A 17,580-nucleotide genomic window follows, 5' to 3' on the forward strand; every position below is an offset into this window, starting at 1 on the left:
AACTCAGATTTAAAGCTAGAGTGTGGGACTTTTGTCTCCCCCTTTTGGCAGTGAGAGGAATTACAAAAACACTGTAGAGCGGTGCTTACATCATAGGCTCTGCCGTAGCCTACTCCTTCTCTACTGTTGCGGCTGTAAAACGGTGGATAAATTGTTTTGAGCATCATACAACCCCCATGAAATGACTAATTTCACTATCAGAATTGGATCCATTTGGTCCAATAACATTTGGAAAGTCTAGAAGAGCCGCACTTAAATTATTTTATCCCCATTCAAGCTAGCAGAGAGCTATCTGGAAGTTAGCTGCTCAGCCGGCAGAAGTCTCTAGTGTGCTCTGCCCATATAGCATGTGCAGTATGCATTCATCCAGTCAGCACCGTGGCATGTCAAACCTGATACCAGATTAAAAACTCTGTATACTGGGAAATACAAAGGGATTTACCTGGAGGCGAAAGGCTTAATCAGCGTTGTATGAACTCATTTGGCAAGGGTTTGAATGTAACAGACGCTCATTTATATGTAAAAGTTCCACACTGCAGGTTTACGCTGAGCTCAGAGAAACTCTCCCCCTTCAGCACATGAATGTGAAAACACTCTTCTAGTGTACAATTTTGGAGTGGAGGGTGACTTTAATATCAGCTTTAAGGGATCCTTATCAAAAGTGTGTTTAAGTTATGTGCTATGTTTAAAAAATGTCTTCAGAATACTTTTTTTAACTCTCAAATCATCAGTAGATGTATCAGTATCAGTATCAGTAGATGCCAGTTACTAAAGGTCAAAGGTCTGTTTAAGTTACAGAGGTTTTCTAATCCAGGAAGCGGTCCAGCATCCTCTGGATGTTCTGGAAGGAGTCTCTGCCCAGGTACTCGGCCTGTCCTGCCTCCCACTGCCTGCGGTGCTCCATCCGCACCGCCTCCTTTTCTGCAGCCGTCTGCCATGATGAAGTAGAAGAATAAAAAATCAATCTTCAAAAGAATTTATCTCTAGAAACATCACACTCTCTTTTCAGTCTGGATTTTAGTTTCAAGCTCTCATCTTTATGCACAAATACAATGTGCAGTTGAGCATATCAGATTTGAGAATTGGTAGATTTTTTTCATTCCTTTTTGCTCATCTTAAACTCATTCAACTAACCTGTGTCTTACTAGTATCACATTCAATATCATATTTTCAACTCTGAACTGTATGGAGTTTCAAAACAGCAGCATTGAGCTTGGAAGAAAGATAAGGAATGGTTTCTTCATGATTAAAATGATTTACTAACAGTTTTTTTCATTACATTTATAAGTAATAATATTAATGACATTTATGATCTTTTAGTTAGTGTACATCAAGTCATTAGTTTCAACTTATAAATCGTCTATAAAGAGTGTTACTGGGGAAATGTTTGGGGTTTGGGTGCACTATTAAGCACTAACAAAATATAGTGCTCAACATATTCAAAATATAACAATGTATACCAAAATTAGTTTCATTAAATTCAAGTCACATATGAGGAATTCAGCCTTTTCAAATTTTTTATAAGAGAAAAAATTCAGGTTCTGTCACAATCTTGACATGATGGCACACTGTCTCCAGATGAAGGCTTGTAATAGAAGTCCAGTCTGCTGTGCGTGAAAAGGCAGTTCTGCTGAGTTGGGAGTTGACCCTGAGTGAACCTAAGTCTGCCTGATTTAATAGATCCCCAAATCCCTAAACATCTTCCCAGTTCACCTCTGATGTTTTGAAACCAACAGTACAGAATAGACGTGGAGTAAAGAATCACTTTGTTCAGTTCAAGCATTCATAGTCACTGACTGTGTAACTTTGAAATGCATTTTTCACAAAATGACTATGTCGACATCCTGTGGATTTTGGCCTCCATCACTTACATTGACAGCACATTTGAAAGGGATCTTGTAATAGCCAGTATGAACAGGAGGAATGATTACAGCGAGGAAAACTGTTGCTTTAGGACACACTTGGAAAAACTGCGAACCTATCCTTTAATGCTCATTTCCATCCACCATGTGAATATCAGGAGTTAGTTCATCAAGATAAACAGTAGGTGACGCCAATTCTCCAGTCGATGCTGTTAAACGTCATTCGGTGCGAGATGACATCATTAAAAGAGCATCATTTCAGTTTGTTTCATGTATTCATTTGAGGAACATTACAGTCTCCTCGTTGTTCCACACAGATCTGATGTTTTGTCTCTTCGGTGGATGCTTGAGTGACGTTTAAGTTGTTTCATGTACATCATCATTTATTCACTAAGTCTGTCATCATTGCACTTTGTCGCATTTTCTGTATCTGTACAGTACGCTGACTTTTCCTCAAACCTTTAGACAGGCATAAAAACGATATTTCAGATAAGTGCATGAATGTGTTTCAATAGTGCAATGGGGACTATGGGGCCATTATTACATGCTTTAACAAAATCCATTAGTGAATCTCATCCATTGACATCTACTGGAATGAAAGTGGTACAGGAGTCAGAGAGGAAAGGTTTACGTACAGGGTGTGTATCAGTGTCAGTGGCATGGCCGCCCTCTGCACCCAAAGGTGAATCCTGGAACCCCGTCTGCTCCAGTGTTTTTGACTCATCCCCCGATGGTGTGCTACCTGCGTGGGAAGACTACAAACACCACACAGTCATGTCACACTTCATGTACCACAGTGCATGCTGTACACTTGTATAAGAGCAACATGATGTGTAGCTGAAAGTGTGAAATCATACAGTTGATGAGTCAGTTTCAATTCAGTCTCAGTCTAACTGTGTGAGTGTTGCTTGATAACACTGTTGATGTACTGTAATTTCACTGCTGCTGTCGTACTGGAGGGCGTGGGGTCTATTCAGGCTAATCTTACAAGCTTGTATAAACACAATGCATCAAGTTGAAATGAATTTAACAAATGACAGAAATGCAATGAGAAGCTCAGAGGCCTGTGGCAGATAATAGATTCTGTGTCCCTGTCCTTTTTTTTTTCTTTTTTTTTTCTTCTTCTTTCTGCTGGAGTCAAATGCAGTCAAGCGGAAATACTCATAAATTAACAGTCTCATCTACTGGAACTAACAAGAGCCACTTGAGCTGCCTAATAACCCACCATAATAATTACCATGATATATTATAAACACAACCGGCTATGCTAATAGGGTCATTCATTAAGCCATTGATTAGCAAATATTTCTAATGACTACTTACTTGGCTTCACATAAAATGTGTGACTTTAAATGAACTCTTTTAAAGGACTTTTTTTTTTTTTTTTTAATGGAAGCAGGCTAGCAGTTTCCTCTTGCCTCTTATCATTGTGCTAAGCTAGGCTTAAAGGTCCTGGATCTATCTCTGTAGATACTGGATACACTGAGATGAAACTGAGATCTATCTGAGTACGAATTTGATGACAAACAACTTCCCGAAATGTCAAACTGTTCTAATCAAGTTATAATGCCGGAGAATTATATTATTAACCATATTTTAATACCTTTTATGGCTGGCTCCAATAAAATATGTAATGCTATTCCTCATTAAATAAAACCAGGGATTTAAGTTTAAGCATATTATTCATATTTAAGTTGTTTATTCAGTGTAAAATATATCAAATAAATACTTTTACATATAGACAAAGGGAAGCCTCTGGGCTTGCTTCAGGCGCACTCGCACTGAGCCAAGGACGTAGTTAAAATGCCTTTATTTGTTAGAGCATATCAAAGTTAAAAAATATCACCAAAAGGAGAATGCCATCCAGTTTCAACCCACACCGGGTGTTCCTCAGGGCGCGGCTAGAAAGAGGAGTCAACCAGAGTGGAATGTCGTGATTCCCCATATAGATAATTAGTGGCAAGGAGGCTAAATTACACCAGCATATCACACAATAAATATGCTACAAGTAGGCTCTCTGGAAAAAAAGTTAATAGTCATTGTAATAATCATAAATTTCTTAATGTTGCCTCAAGAACTGTACATATTCTTTTACAAAAAAAGTAATATTTGGGGGTGGGGCAGGTGGTTGGAGGTGGTTTGTGGGAACACTGACTGACTGTTAAGCCTTGCAACATTTAAAATGACACAGGTAGCCTACAGGCTTGTATATTTCAGTCCACCACTTTGCTCCAGACTGAAATATATCAACTATTGGATGGATAAATTTGGTGCCTGCACTTATAGTCCCCAGACGATGAATCATAATAATTTTGGTGATCCACTGACTTTACCTCTAGCGCCAACAGCTTATCCAGTGAAATATCTCTACATCTACTGGCTGGATTGGCACAATATGTTGTGCAGACATTCATGTTCCCCAGATGATTAATCCTACTGACTTTGGTGATCCGCTGACATTTGTGGTTTTGAGTGGTCTCAACAAGTATTGGATTGAATTTCATTCAAATTTGGTTCAGACATTCATGTGACCTCACAGAGCTGCTAGCCTGGCTGTATGCTCTTGTTCCTCATTCCCAGGCAGTCACTGTGTAGATATGAATAGAAAAAGAAGGCCTGCATGCATGTTTCATTGATGCGCTTTTTAATAGCTTTGCACCTACATGATGGTGATGATGCGTATAATTACTCTCCTTCAACCAGATATGAATGGAAATCAATGGCAGCCTGGAATAAATCTCAAACACAGCGGTGTGATTTGCATAATGTTTAAGTGTAATGTGATATATTTGATTTACAGTAAATGGGCAAGAACAATCTGTAAAGCACCAGTATGGTACTTTACACTTTAGAGTACTATGTCTGTTTTTATTCACATATATACACATTTGCATCTCTTAGTAGACTGAAAGTTCCATCATGTATTAGAGAGATGTATTGTCCAACAGTGACACAAAGAAAGATACAGTAAAGAGAGGGATGGAGTGTCCAGTGAAAAGAGATTAAAAAAAATATTAAGCTGATCAGTATTTGGTTTCTCAGCTCACCGTCTGTGGTTCAGCAGGTGGATGAAGTGAAATATGTGCGAGCAGTGAACTGGAACTGTCCAAGTTTTCTCTTAACAGCATCTTGGCTTCTCGTTCTTGGATCTGTAAAAACAAGGGAGGATGTTTAGTGTTGGGACTACAACCAAGAGCAGGCCTGAGCAGCCATGTGTTGTGTTTGGCTGCCAGTCTGCAAGTTTATGTTGCAGCCAAACTCTGAAGCAGCTTATTTGACTGATTAACAAACCCTCAGCTAAAGTGGAAGAAGTCATGCTGAAGTGTTTGGAGTTTGGAATAAACAAGGCCCATGCTTGACTTACTGCTCTGTGCAGTATAACACTGCTGGACATTACATTTTAGAATCAGGTTGACTATAATTTCCTAAGAAGCAACTGATATAACTGTAAATTAATAAAAAGGCTCCTGGAAAGGACAATGTAGTGTCATACTAATTCACATAATTGACATAACTGGCTCTGGCCCTGTTTGTCATGATTTACAGAAACACTTTGGGGGACGGTCAAATTTCTCCTTATTTACCAAAGGACAACACTGAGGTTTAGTGCTGGTTAAACAGAGGAAAAGAACTGCTGAAAATTCTGTTTGGGCTCATTCAGTATGTATTTTAAGCAGCACCAAATGTGGGAAGAGGGAATGGAAATTCATACAAATAGCTGCTGGACCTGATTAATTCATTCGATCACTAATGTTTTTGTTGAGCTGACGTCAAGCTAATAATTCTAGTAATACTTCTTGTGGGATGAATCCACGCCTGCAGTTCCATAAGTGTCTTCTCTTCTACCAGTATTCCAAGTTCAGCAGCAGAAAACACTTTACACTTCATTACCTCCCAGACATGTGCAACATGTTTCAAAACAGTCATGTTTTATTCAGGACTTATTTTTGGCAACACTTTATTCAATCTTAGTATATACTGAGCTAAACTGAAAAATTGTGGTGATTCAAAATTTTGCACCCTGACTGTAATTTCTGACCATGATATTCCCCTTGGTGATAAAGTGTCGTTATAAAATTATATGATCACTGGAAGGAATGGTGTTGTGAAATTTAAGATTTTATTTAACAATTTTAGTTATATGTTTTGTCTGCATTTATATCATTTATTTAATAACATCATAATTCATGTAATATTGAACATGTTGGCTTTCCATACCTACTAAGTGTTGACCCCTCATATTCTGTTTTGTGTATTAATTCACATTATTCTTTAGCCCCATTGCTATTCAACTGCCTGTAACAATTCAACCTCGCACACAATATTCTTTATTTAATTTATATGTTTTAAACCTTAATTTGAAATTCTTCTCAAGTTTAAAGACCTTCTTGCATTTATGCTTAGCCTTGTATAAAGCTGTGGGATGTATAAATGCACCTGGGATTCAGAACTGGAGAGGAAGAGATAGCAGGGATACATTATTTAAGTAAGCAAACAGAATGAAAAATCAGTTTACCTTACATGTATGTCCATTGATGACAGGTAAAGCTCTTTTGCAGTGTTTACATTGATTCTTGTATGAAAATATATTAGGGGAAAAAGTCAGTGACTGACTTATCATTGCACCACTAGTCGCTGTTGTTGATTCAGCCCCTGTAAGAACTGATGTAATTTAAAGAAATGGTAATGCATGATGAATAAATAATTAAAAACCATTTGCAGACTGTGTGTCATCACAACCTTTAAGGTATACTGTACGTGTGGTCGCATATGATATAATCACATGTTCATTCTAGCATAAAGCTGTAGATGTGCAGTAAGTAAGTAACTCTGCAACCAATCAGAGAGAGCTGATAAAGCTCTAAGATCACATGGGTGCTCATACTTGTGTTTGACTGAGATGTGTCACTGGGAGAGATGCTGTTTGACTGAGGTATTCCTTCCACCACAGGGAGACAAAATGCTCCATAGTGTGTGAATGACCGTCCTCCCTCTGGCTGTCAGAGCTCCAGGGTTTAGCTGCTCCCAGGAAGTGGATGATCTTTGCATTGTGGCCAAAACTGCAGGAACAAAAGGTATGTTTGTACAGAGATGACGACTTTTAGTGGCAGTGGAAATCATTTCTGCTGTACTGTGATGTACTGCTAAAAAACCTCTTTGGAGGGAGAAAGGTTAAAGGACGGGTTCACAATTTTTCAAGTCTGTCCTAAAACAACAGTCATACCCAAATGAACATTGACACACATCTTACCGTAATCATTCCTCATGAATGACAAACAAGCTATTTTGTCATTTAGTTTAGAGGACCGGACAGTGTGCTGTGAGTGCATACTTAGCTATGGGACATCATCCTGTATGAACTAATTCAGCTGAGAACTGTTTCCAAAACTATTACATTGTGAATTGTAATAGTGATAAAACATACATTGTGTGAAATGATTGTCTGTCAGACACTTATTGAACATTGTGCACTAGAAAATGGACTGTAATCTTAATATATATATTACTATAATTATACAATATTGAAAGCACTCCATCATTTTACACATTAAGTTTAGTTCACCAGTCATGGTTAGTACTATTCAGTCTGAAATTGGTTGTGTAATGTCTTGTCTTATCTAATGCAGAAAGAGCACATGAAACATCACAATATTTGAGAAAAGCTGCTGGAAAATCAAACATTTTTGGCTGCAATAACCACAGAAAAAAACTGTGAAATCCTGGCTGGACTGATAAGTTGGTAAATAAAACTTTCAACCCTGACTAAGACAAATATGTTGAGACTATGACAGTGACTATGAATTTATCTCATGGTGTGTGTCTAATCCACAAATACAAATCTGTAAACAGACATATTCACTTTCAGCTCAGTGTAACAGGATACGGCCTCATACTGTGCAAACACACACACACACACTCACTGTTGGAAAGCAGGGAGGTAGCTGTACAGTGAGTTGGCACTGAGGTTGTAGATAAACGGCAGGTGTTTTCTGATGTCCTCCACCGGCCAGCCACTGAAGAAAGAGTTCAACAGGCCCTGGTCTCCTCCTGACAGTAAGCCACACAGAACATGAGATTAAGTATTATGGTATTGATTTTTTTTACACAAATTATTGCTTCCACTGCTAAAGCTTAAAGTAATCAGGTCCATAAAGCCAACAGAGAGTTGGGGTTGAAATCCTGTGTAGTACCCTGATACACTGTGTTAACGTATTGTTTTATTGACATGCATTTCAGTTAACAAATGTATATGGGCTGCCTCAATAATCTCTGGTGTATAATTAGTGTGAATGCTGATTAACATTCATTTATTGTTCTTCCGTATGTTTTTCAATCGCTAACTACTTCTCCATACTTTCAACTACAGAAACCGTTCAAATATCAAAATGTTCAACTCTTCAAGGAAATTTATTCTCTTACTTTTCTTCCTTCTAGCATATTCCAGTGATTGTATATATATATATATATATATATATTTCTAAATATTAAAATTAAGTATTCATACTTCATGGACAGGTGTCTCTAGTGGAAATGCTTAACATATTAAAACATGGAACTTATAGCGCCACCATGTGGTCAGTTATAATGTTTTTTGCGTTTTGGCTAATAACTCATGAACCGTAAGGCCTATCAAAACAATATTTGGACAGAATGTTCCTTGGATGATGCCGACTAGACTGATTTGTGACTGATTTTTTGGTAAAGACATTTTAGCTTCATCTAATCTTCACCAAACTTGGTACATACCATTTTTAGATGACCCCGAATAAAACTTGTGAGTTTGTATCATTTACCGTTTGTCTGTGATTGGTTACCAAAATTTTGAGGATGTGGCCTGATGCTCATATCGAGCCATGACTCTTCAATATTGAATTAGGTTGCAACTAAATTTTGGAATGTTGTACATGTCGCCACACTGCACAAGTGCGTAACATTTGTTACAATTCATTTGATACAACTCAGTGTGTGTTTGTGTGTGTAGTGGAGTAGCCGTAGCCCTGCTGTGTGTCTGTGTGTATTAATGAATGAATTAACTGGAAATGTGCAGAATGTGTCCCCTTTAAAATAAAAAAGTTCTGACTGACTGACTGACTACATGCTCCTTGTGAATTTATGTTTTAATATAGTAAGAGATTCCACATGTAATGTACCAGAATTATCTGACATAAAAGGCACATGTTGTGCGCTGCTGATTCAAAGAACTGACACCTTTCTTTTCTTTCTAAATTCCAGTTCAAGCACTGACTGCAACACACAATAACTCTTTGAAACTCCAAACCACAAGACCAATCCTTTACACTTGGTGTTACAGTTACTTATAAAGAAACTAGTCTAAAGAAGTTTGATGTTTCCAGCCCATCTTCCACATTTGTGCTGTCAGAAATGACAGACCAGCAAGAGGTGTGCTTCTTTAATCGGAAGAAGAAAGGATTTATATTCCAGACCGCAAGCAAGTGGTCAAAATTTCAGACTGGTTTTGACAGGTTATCAAAAATGAGTGTTCATCAATCTTCATATGTTCCCAGGTGTTATTGCCAAAACAAGTGTCTACAGTGAACAAATGGATCATTTTCATTCATTCTAAGACAGACAGACAGACAGACAGACGCACAGAGAGAATACTAAGCTATGAACAAACACATCCTCTCACTTCATCTTTAAATTTTGTATGAATGTATTCCGTCGAGTTGTCAGTATTCGGAGCACACAGTGTTCTCTGCTTGTTAGCCTGAACTCAAACATGTAGTCATGTCTCACCATCAAAGCTGCCGTGCTGCTGTGCGTGATCCAGGAGCATGGCGTGGGTTTGCAGGGACGGTCTGAAGACAAACACGCCTGAGTTGAAGCAGTCGGGCCAGCCGGGATCAGGAGCGGCTGACAGCTCGTCCCTCTCGAACAGCTCGTCCACGTTACACAGCACCTGAGAGGGGAAGAGGTCGCAGGTTCATCCGATGTGCAGGTGTGTGCATAGAGCCCCGTTTGGGATGAGACAGTCCCAGATGGTTCCCATAAGAAAGCTTAGGGAAGCCACTGCCACATCTGCCACTTGTCCAATTTCATTTTCAGTGGGTGCATCTCTCTCCACGTGGGTCTACTGTAAATGTTTTCTTGTTTTTGTTGAACCGTCCCTTTACATCTGACCATTTCATGCTGGAACAGGTTTTTAATATTGTAACCATTATTTTGCTGATGTCAGGGTAACAACGCCTGTAAAAGCCTCTAACAAAAATAATAATTACCAGGATAAAAAACATTTTGACCTCACACAATTCACATTACAGTTTTTTATGTTTGCACGGTTCAATACTGAGACCTCACCTTCAAAACTCTTCATACAGTTCAACACAGCAGCAACAATTATGGAGCAAACTGTGACACATTTGCGTTGTTTTCACACAAAAAGGCATTCAGTGACTACAGCCTTCAAATTTCCTGAATACTTTTCTCACTCAAACACAAACAAAGCAATAAAACGCTTCATGTAGACAGCAATCTGCTAAATCATAACCACCAACCAACCCCCCACCAAAAACAAGAGCAAAGAAAACACAGGTGATTCCCATTTTAGCTGAAGACCTACCCAAGTATTTCCAGTGTTGTTGCCATCTATATAAAAGGAGAGCTAATGTCAGGTTGCATGCCAAGATTTTTTTCCTCTATATTTGGCACAAGACAACAATAGGTGTCACAGTGATGAGAACTTGTGGCCAAATGCAGCAGACAGGATGGAGTAAAGTATTTTTTGTTGTGAGCATTTTTGTACAATTTTCGCTGTATTAGATAATATTCAGCAATATTCTAAAGTACTGTATTGATACTGTATTACAGTATTATATAGTCCTGTATTTACATTTACACAATATACACATTTCTTAAACTATCAACCATTAAAAAACTACATATACACAATAAAACAGTGATTTCACTTCACAGACTGCCATAAAAAGATCATCATGTGCTGCCTGTTGTTAGTGTTTTTATCTTAGTGTGTCTGATTGACACATGAGTTGTTGTGTTCATATCTGACGGCAGGATTTGCTTTTGTGTGTATAATGAGCTGCTGTGTGTGTGTTGATAAAGCTGACTGTTCAAAGAGTTAGGGTTAGGGTTAGGGCCAGGGTTAGGGTTAGGGTTATCATGGAGTACATTTACATGCACATAGTTATTCCAGTTTTTAGTTTTATTGTAGTGTTGATGTTTCAGTGACTACTGATGTAACTTGAGCTGTGCAGGAGGCATCTAGATGATGGACATGATCAGAAATCTGTCAGGAGTTTATGTAACACATTGTTCTGGTTTCTGTTGCAGTGACGAACAAGAGCTCATCCAAGATTTCATGATGCTCCAACAACGGAATAGTCAATGACCGATTTCTCTCACTATCATTTCACATGTGTATCATCAGAGCAGGCATGACCTCGCTCTGTTTACTCAGCTCAGTCAAACATTTGTGCCCTTGCAAACACGAGAACATTTGCACTGACCAAACAGAGAACAAAGCTGCAGTAACAACATGCTCAAAAACATGCCTTTAACATCCATGATGAGTACTGACTTTAACAACATCACTGACCTGCACACACACGTTAGCCAACAGTTCAGAGCTTGAAAGAGACTGACACAATACTATGTGTTGACTCTGTGATAGTGATAGTGATCTATAGTTTGATCAATGAGCCAGCATGTTGATGTGCGATACAGTCATTTGTGCAATATTTGCTTTAGCATAGCTTTACTCAGGTTTTTCTAGGAATGATTCCATTAAAAAGTGATCAAAGCTGCTGTAGTGAGGTTTGTAATGCATGGAACAAAACAAAAAATGAACACATGACTGAATAAGCTCTTTAAGGTAAGTAGCTTATGTGTATTATTGCAGCTCTTTATTGTTCTTGGCTGTTAGAGGCATGAAACCTGGAGTGAGTGGCATCACGCTTAATTCCATAAGCATTTCTTCTCTAATAAAGCAATAAATAAAGTGGCTTTCTGAGAAGGTGCCACTACAAAGAAGTACCACATTTCTAAGTAAGTGCTCAGGAGTGTAGACACAAGTCAGAGGTCATGTCATGATTGCTCTCTAACTAGATGAAGCAGAACTGAACAGGATCAATAACAAAAATACAAAGAGAGGAGCTCCTTTCTAAGGAAACATGATTGACAGAATAGCCTGCAGACATTTTGGAAAGTTCTTGAACTTCTCTCTTAACCTATCAGATCACAAACATTAGAGGGAGAAGGTGTTTCATGTGCATGATGCTGAGACTGTCCTCATCAGAAAAACCACAGCAATAGTCATTTGTTGGTCAAAAGGCAAAGGAGGAAGTATGATGACTTCTTTAGGAGAAGGATGTGGTGGATGGTTGTGTGTATAAAGTGGCTGACACTGATATCTGCTGCACAGCCTCGCCTGCTTGTCTGCAGTTCAACGTGACAGGCAAGCTGCACCAAACACAACCATCAACCATCTCTGCCTCTGTTTGTTCTCTGTTTGAAGAGAGCCATTTGCCTGCAGCTCCCACTTGGATGGCTAAAGGCATGAACCAAGCGTTCAGTGCATAGATAGAGTGGCGGGGAAGTCAAATAACTAAATTCAAATATCATTGGGGCATCACCTGATGAAGCACAAACTAATTATACTGTAGCAGTGTCAAATGAGCAAAATCTAGACAATTGATGCCAGGAGACAGAAAGTAGACATTGTCAATGCATCAAGAGAGTCAACAGTGAGTTTGAAACCTGTGAACTTGATGCTCGAATCGTGTTTACTCAGAAACTACTATGATTAGAGATGCCCCAAGTTCAACCAAAGAATTATTGGCTAAAATAACCCAAATCAAAATCTGATCCACGGGAAATATACTATATACTTAAAATTATTGTTTTAAAAGTACAACTCCAGTTGGCTTTTTTTGTTTTTTCAAGCAGGACACGGAACACTAAAGCCACTAAGTTTAGGATCTGACATTTCCAGCTTGTGTCGGACATCAGTCATCCTCTACTGAAGATCTTCACTCTCACTGAGAATCTACTTTACATACTGCTGTGTGTTCATTGAACTCACCAGCGTGTCAGCATCCAGGAATACACATTTACTGTACTGTGTCAGGGTCCAGCAGTGGATCTTGGTGAAGGTGATACCGAGCTCGGGACGTCCCAGCAGGGAAAGGTGGAGGCGGTCCTCACTGTCCATCACGTCCACCAGGATGACCTCATCAAACACGTTCTCGAGGGCGAGCCTGGTTAAATTAGGAGGAGATGAAATTATGTCGATATCAAACTCAGTGAGGAGGATCTAGATGGACATGAGATCTATTACTGATTCATTACAGAATTTTTGTATTTTGAGCCCCAAATGGCAGTGTGAGGTAACAATGTTAAGGACTTCAGTTCCCAGAAATCCTGTGAAGTTGATAACTATCACACCTAGAATTACATGGGAGCAGAGTATGAGCTGTGATAAATAATAAGAAATAAATGCTCTGGGAACAAATGACAGAAAAGAGATCCACCTCCACTCCTGTGAGACGTTTGTCGTAATCATGACGACGATGCTGCGAGTCGTCCCATGCCGCCGTAAACTGTTGGCCACCACTGTGGCTCCCATGCAGTAGGTGTCCGTGGTGGCCAAGGTGACGAAGGCCTCAGCAGCTGGTGACAGAACGGAGGATCAGACTGATTAACTGATATTACTGATATTGTAATTGAAGGCTTATGCAGTTTCTGGTTTTAGCTTTTTAGAGTTTCTTCTACTTCTCAGGTTCTATCTTCTTCGTGTTTTATGATTCCATTTTTTTAGTTGATAAGAAGTTCAGTCATTATTTAATTCCTGGGTGGCATGAATTGCAAATTTTAAACTTTGATCCTTATATTGTAAACATGCTGTGACCAGGTTTATTAATTGGACCATTTTTTGTCAGTTAGTATAAAATGAGTCGTAAACCACAACAAACTATGTCTGATGGAATAAATCACAATACATGAATTGCATAAAAGCCTAGCGGCTGTCAATCAGCTCTGTAATACTTCTGAACTCAATGCAGGAATGCAATAGTGGAAACATTACCATTCACAAACAACTTTACAAATATCTCCAAAAAACAGCCACACTGAAGCTAGTAGCTACTGAAAGGTCGCTGTGGTAATTTACTACTACTACTTTTGCATTCCGTCTGATCCACAGAGGAAGGCTGAGTTGTATCATGACATAATATTATCTGTTATGTATCAGTTACAGTCTCTGGTTATGGCCACAGCATTAATAGGGACACACTCAGAAGTTATTGCAAGGGAAGTTCTTCAGAAAAAATAATTCCCACTGTGACATTTTGGGGGCTCAAGTACGTCTCGATGTCTTCATCAGTGGTTGGAATTCTCTCAGTTAGGCAACCAAGCTTTGGAATAAGACATTAAGTGGACCTTGAGTTAAAGGACGGGTTCACATTTTTTCCAGGTCTGTCTTAAAACAACAGTCAGCTGCCCAAATGAACACTGACAAATGTTGTTCTTGCTGTAATCATTCATTTTGTTCATACTGACCATTAGAGGATCCCTTCACAAGTTTTGTGATGTCAGTCCAGGGATTGTACCAGCGACCTTCCAGTCACAAGCCCTCAGTAGTTAGGTGTTATTAATTACACCTATGTCTGATGTGGTCATGGTCATGGTCATGGACACCCAACAGTTTGGAACCACTGGTTTATTGCATCAGAGTTTCCATGCAACAACAACTTTGCTGAAATTTAAAGACTGTGATATCCAAACGTCTGCCCATATCTGCTTTTTTAAAGCTATTTAAAGCCCTGGCATAAATGCTCAAACTCAGACGTGATGCTGAAGGTTCCGCTCCAAGAAGGCTCATGTGAAACATGAAACACCAACTGTTAGAAAACTTTTAAAAGCATCTTAACTTAACAGCATCTTAATAAGGTGCAAAGGGAAACAAGTCTGCTTATTCAGGCTGAAAAATAAGACGACTTGTGATGATGTCATTTATATTATGTTTGATCATTTTTTCCAGTGATGACAGAAATATTGTTTAGTGGTTTCCACCTGCTCTTTTGGGGCAATAACATTTTATTAATATTTTTGTTATTCATTTAGAAAAAAAGAACTGTTAATAACGGAACTACACCTTTCAAAAGCCACCATTTTTACCAAAGTTTAACATGAACTTCAGCGTCTTGAACTGCGTACAAGATCATTTTAAGATTCCGTCTCCCTCTGTGAGCCTCTATCTATAATGACATTTTCATACAAAGGCCTCTAAGGGTTGATTTTATGAATTCATTTCCATCAAGGTTTTACTATAATTGTAAAACTGGAACGTTAAGTGTGAAGTCCTGACAGCTGTGTCAGAGCTGGACTTTCCTGGCCTGCAGTCAGATGGAGAGCTATGTAACCTTTTGTCTGCAGCCATCTCTGGTCTGCTGCATGTAGTGTTTAATTTCAATTGGCACAAGTATGGAGGAGCAGGAGTCTATTCTGATTTCAAGTCAAACTGGGTCACTGCAATGTGTTCTATATAATTTAACAACTCTGAGGGGGGAGACATGAGAGATTTACAATAGTGTTCCCGATGTCCAGAGCTGAATTTGTGGTTGGCTTGTGTTTTATTTATTGAAGTTACTTAACCTTTGTAGAGAAGGTCAACTAGCAGTCCGAAGCACTTTTACTGCTCAATAGTAAATTTTGATCTTATAAAATTTCTAATCTAGATATTTTATGTTAAATAAATTTACCTACCTGACATTTTTGATGTCTTTGATATTCAAAAACTTCCCTCGTCCACGAAGAAGGTTATCAGAAATTTGCCGAACTTTTCTGCAGAAGGCCTCTTATAAAGTCTTCTGGCAATAGTCAATCACGAGGGTCCAGAAGAGTTGCATCTTCACACCGGCTGACACTGGAAGCTCTTCTGAGTGCTGACAGTTGTTTGACGCTGCAGCATGCGGTCACATCCCAGTCTGTTTTTAACGTCAGAGTGAAGAGTGGAGTGAGAAGCCTGCTGCTCATCTGTTTGCTCAACTGGTCATTCAACTAGTAGAAAGTGAGCTTTGCCAAGTGTTGTGCAACAGGCTCGACCTTCACAAGCTGTTGTCCTGCCCCTCTACTGATAGCCCATAATGCATTGTGTTCACTTTCACTTTCCACTTATAACATAAAGCCCCTGAAATCTAATTGAACCAATCTCATTGGACACTTTCATAAAACAATCCCAACTCACTTACTAGTTTTTTTTTTTAGAGCTTTCAAATATATCGCATGGTCTTCATCAGCGGATGCAGTTTGATCAGTTGTCATGGAGATGGATGTGTTGACATGTGAGCCTAGTAGCTGTAAACCTTTAGGACTTGTCATCCATGTTGGCTTAAAGTTAAGCATGAAAAATATGTTTAAAAGCTCCAGAAAACTGCTAGTAAGTTGATCTTCAGTTGGGTTTGTTTTGTTAAACAACTATTTTCAAGGTTAAGAATGAACTGTTATGCTTGTTTTTACTACAACAAATTGCCTATATAGTGGGATAAAGCATACATGCAGTAAAAAATAGTAATCAAACATCACTGCCCTTCCTAAGTAGAGAGGAACTGAAAACATTTCCACTGAGTGGAATCAGAGATGTTCTGGTTAGTCATTGGAAGTAATTCAGTCTTAAAATTGAAGAATTGGTTGTGACACAGTCTTCTTGAAAAAAATAAAGTGAATGTAGCTTCTGTCTGACCTCCACGGTCTGGATGTGAAAGTGTGATGTGCAGTCGCTCATTAAACACAGCAGGAATTACTTTCAATCATCAAACTCCTGATTTCTGTCACTGGAATGAGAAGAAATGCATCAATTCATATAAATCTGAAAAACATAATGCTATAAAAGAGGGAATTTCAGCCAGGAAACCGAGCTAACAGATCAGCGGGGTGGTGGCGGCTCACCATCAGCCCCATGTAGGCAGTCCCTAGTTGACATGCAGCTCAGAATATGATAGAAGCATAAGGATTTATGAAAGTAAAGTTGTTTTCATGTAGCAGAAGCTTATTTTCCACAGTTTGTTGTTGGAAAAGCTGATAACAGCACAGAATAGAAAGGACATCTAGCCGTCTGTTAACACTGGACCACATTCAGTTGAAAAAGTTTAACATTTTCCTGGACAGATTTTGTGGCAAAAGCAAACATTATGGTTCACAAGTGAGGGGTCACCACAGTGATGAAGGCTTCTCTACTTCTGCCAACAACCTGGATTCATTCTGTCATAAAACAACATCCTCACAAAACAGCAGGCTGTCATAATGACCATGACTGGCCAATTTTGTAACTGTTATCATTAATAGGCCGCTTTTAAATGCAATCATTATATCTAAATATGACTAAATACACTGCTAATGTAATATTTCGATCTACATTGGTCACTTAATTAGTTAAGTTGACTTTTCTCTGACAGACTGGTTTGAAAGACATAACCATAGGACAAACTCAACAACAAGCAGCTGCTTTATTTATTCATTTTACTTATTTATTCATTGGTTTATTCATCAGGGACAGTGCACATTAATAAACATTGCTGTAAATGCGCCGGAGTTAGCCAAGAGGCTATTTTTCATTTCTAGTGCCTGGACACGTTACAAAGTCACCCTTATCTTTATTCAAGATTAAAAGTATTGAGATCATTTATATGCAACACTTATACACAAACAAGATCAATTTGTGGTATAAAAAAGTAAACCACAACTA

At 38.7% G+C, this 17,580-nt stretch overlaps 1 protein-coding gene across 1 annotated transcript; it reads right to left on the reverse strand.

Moving 5' to 3' along the window:
- Positions 1-200: 200 nt before the first annotated feature.
- gyg2 (glycogenin 2) lies at positions 201-15,896 on the reverse strand. Its single transcript, XM_044345232.1, has 9 exons — positions 15,603-15,896; positions 13,370-13,508; positions 12,922-13,096; positions 9,621-9,783; positions 7,784-7,910; positions 6,748-6,922; positions 4,910-5,011; positions 2,498-2,617; positions 201-931 (listed from the first exon to the last, which is right to left on the reverse strand). The coding sequence occupies exons 1-9, from the start codon at positions 15,607-15,609 to the stop codon at positions 806-808; spliced, it is 1,134 nt and encodes a 377-aa protein (XP_044201167.1). The 5' UTR covers positions 15,610-15,896; the 3' UTR covers positions 201-805.
- Positions 15,897-17,580: the final 1,684 nt, after the last annotated feature.

Source organism: Thunnus albacares, chromosome 24 (genome assembly GCF_914725855.1).
Source record: "Thunnus albacares chromosome 24, fThuAlb1.1, whole genome shotgun sequence".
Classification (NCBI taxonomy): Eukaryota; Metazoa; Chordata; class Actinopteri; order Scombriformes; family Scombridae; genus Thunnus; species Thunnus albacares.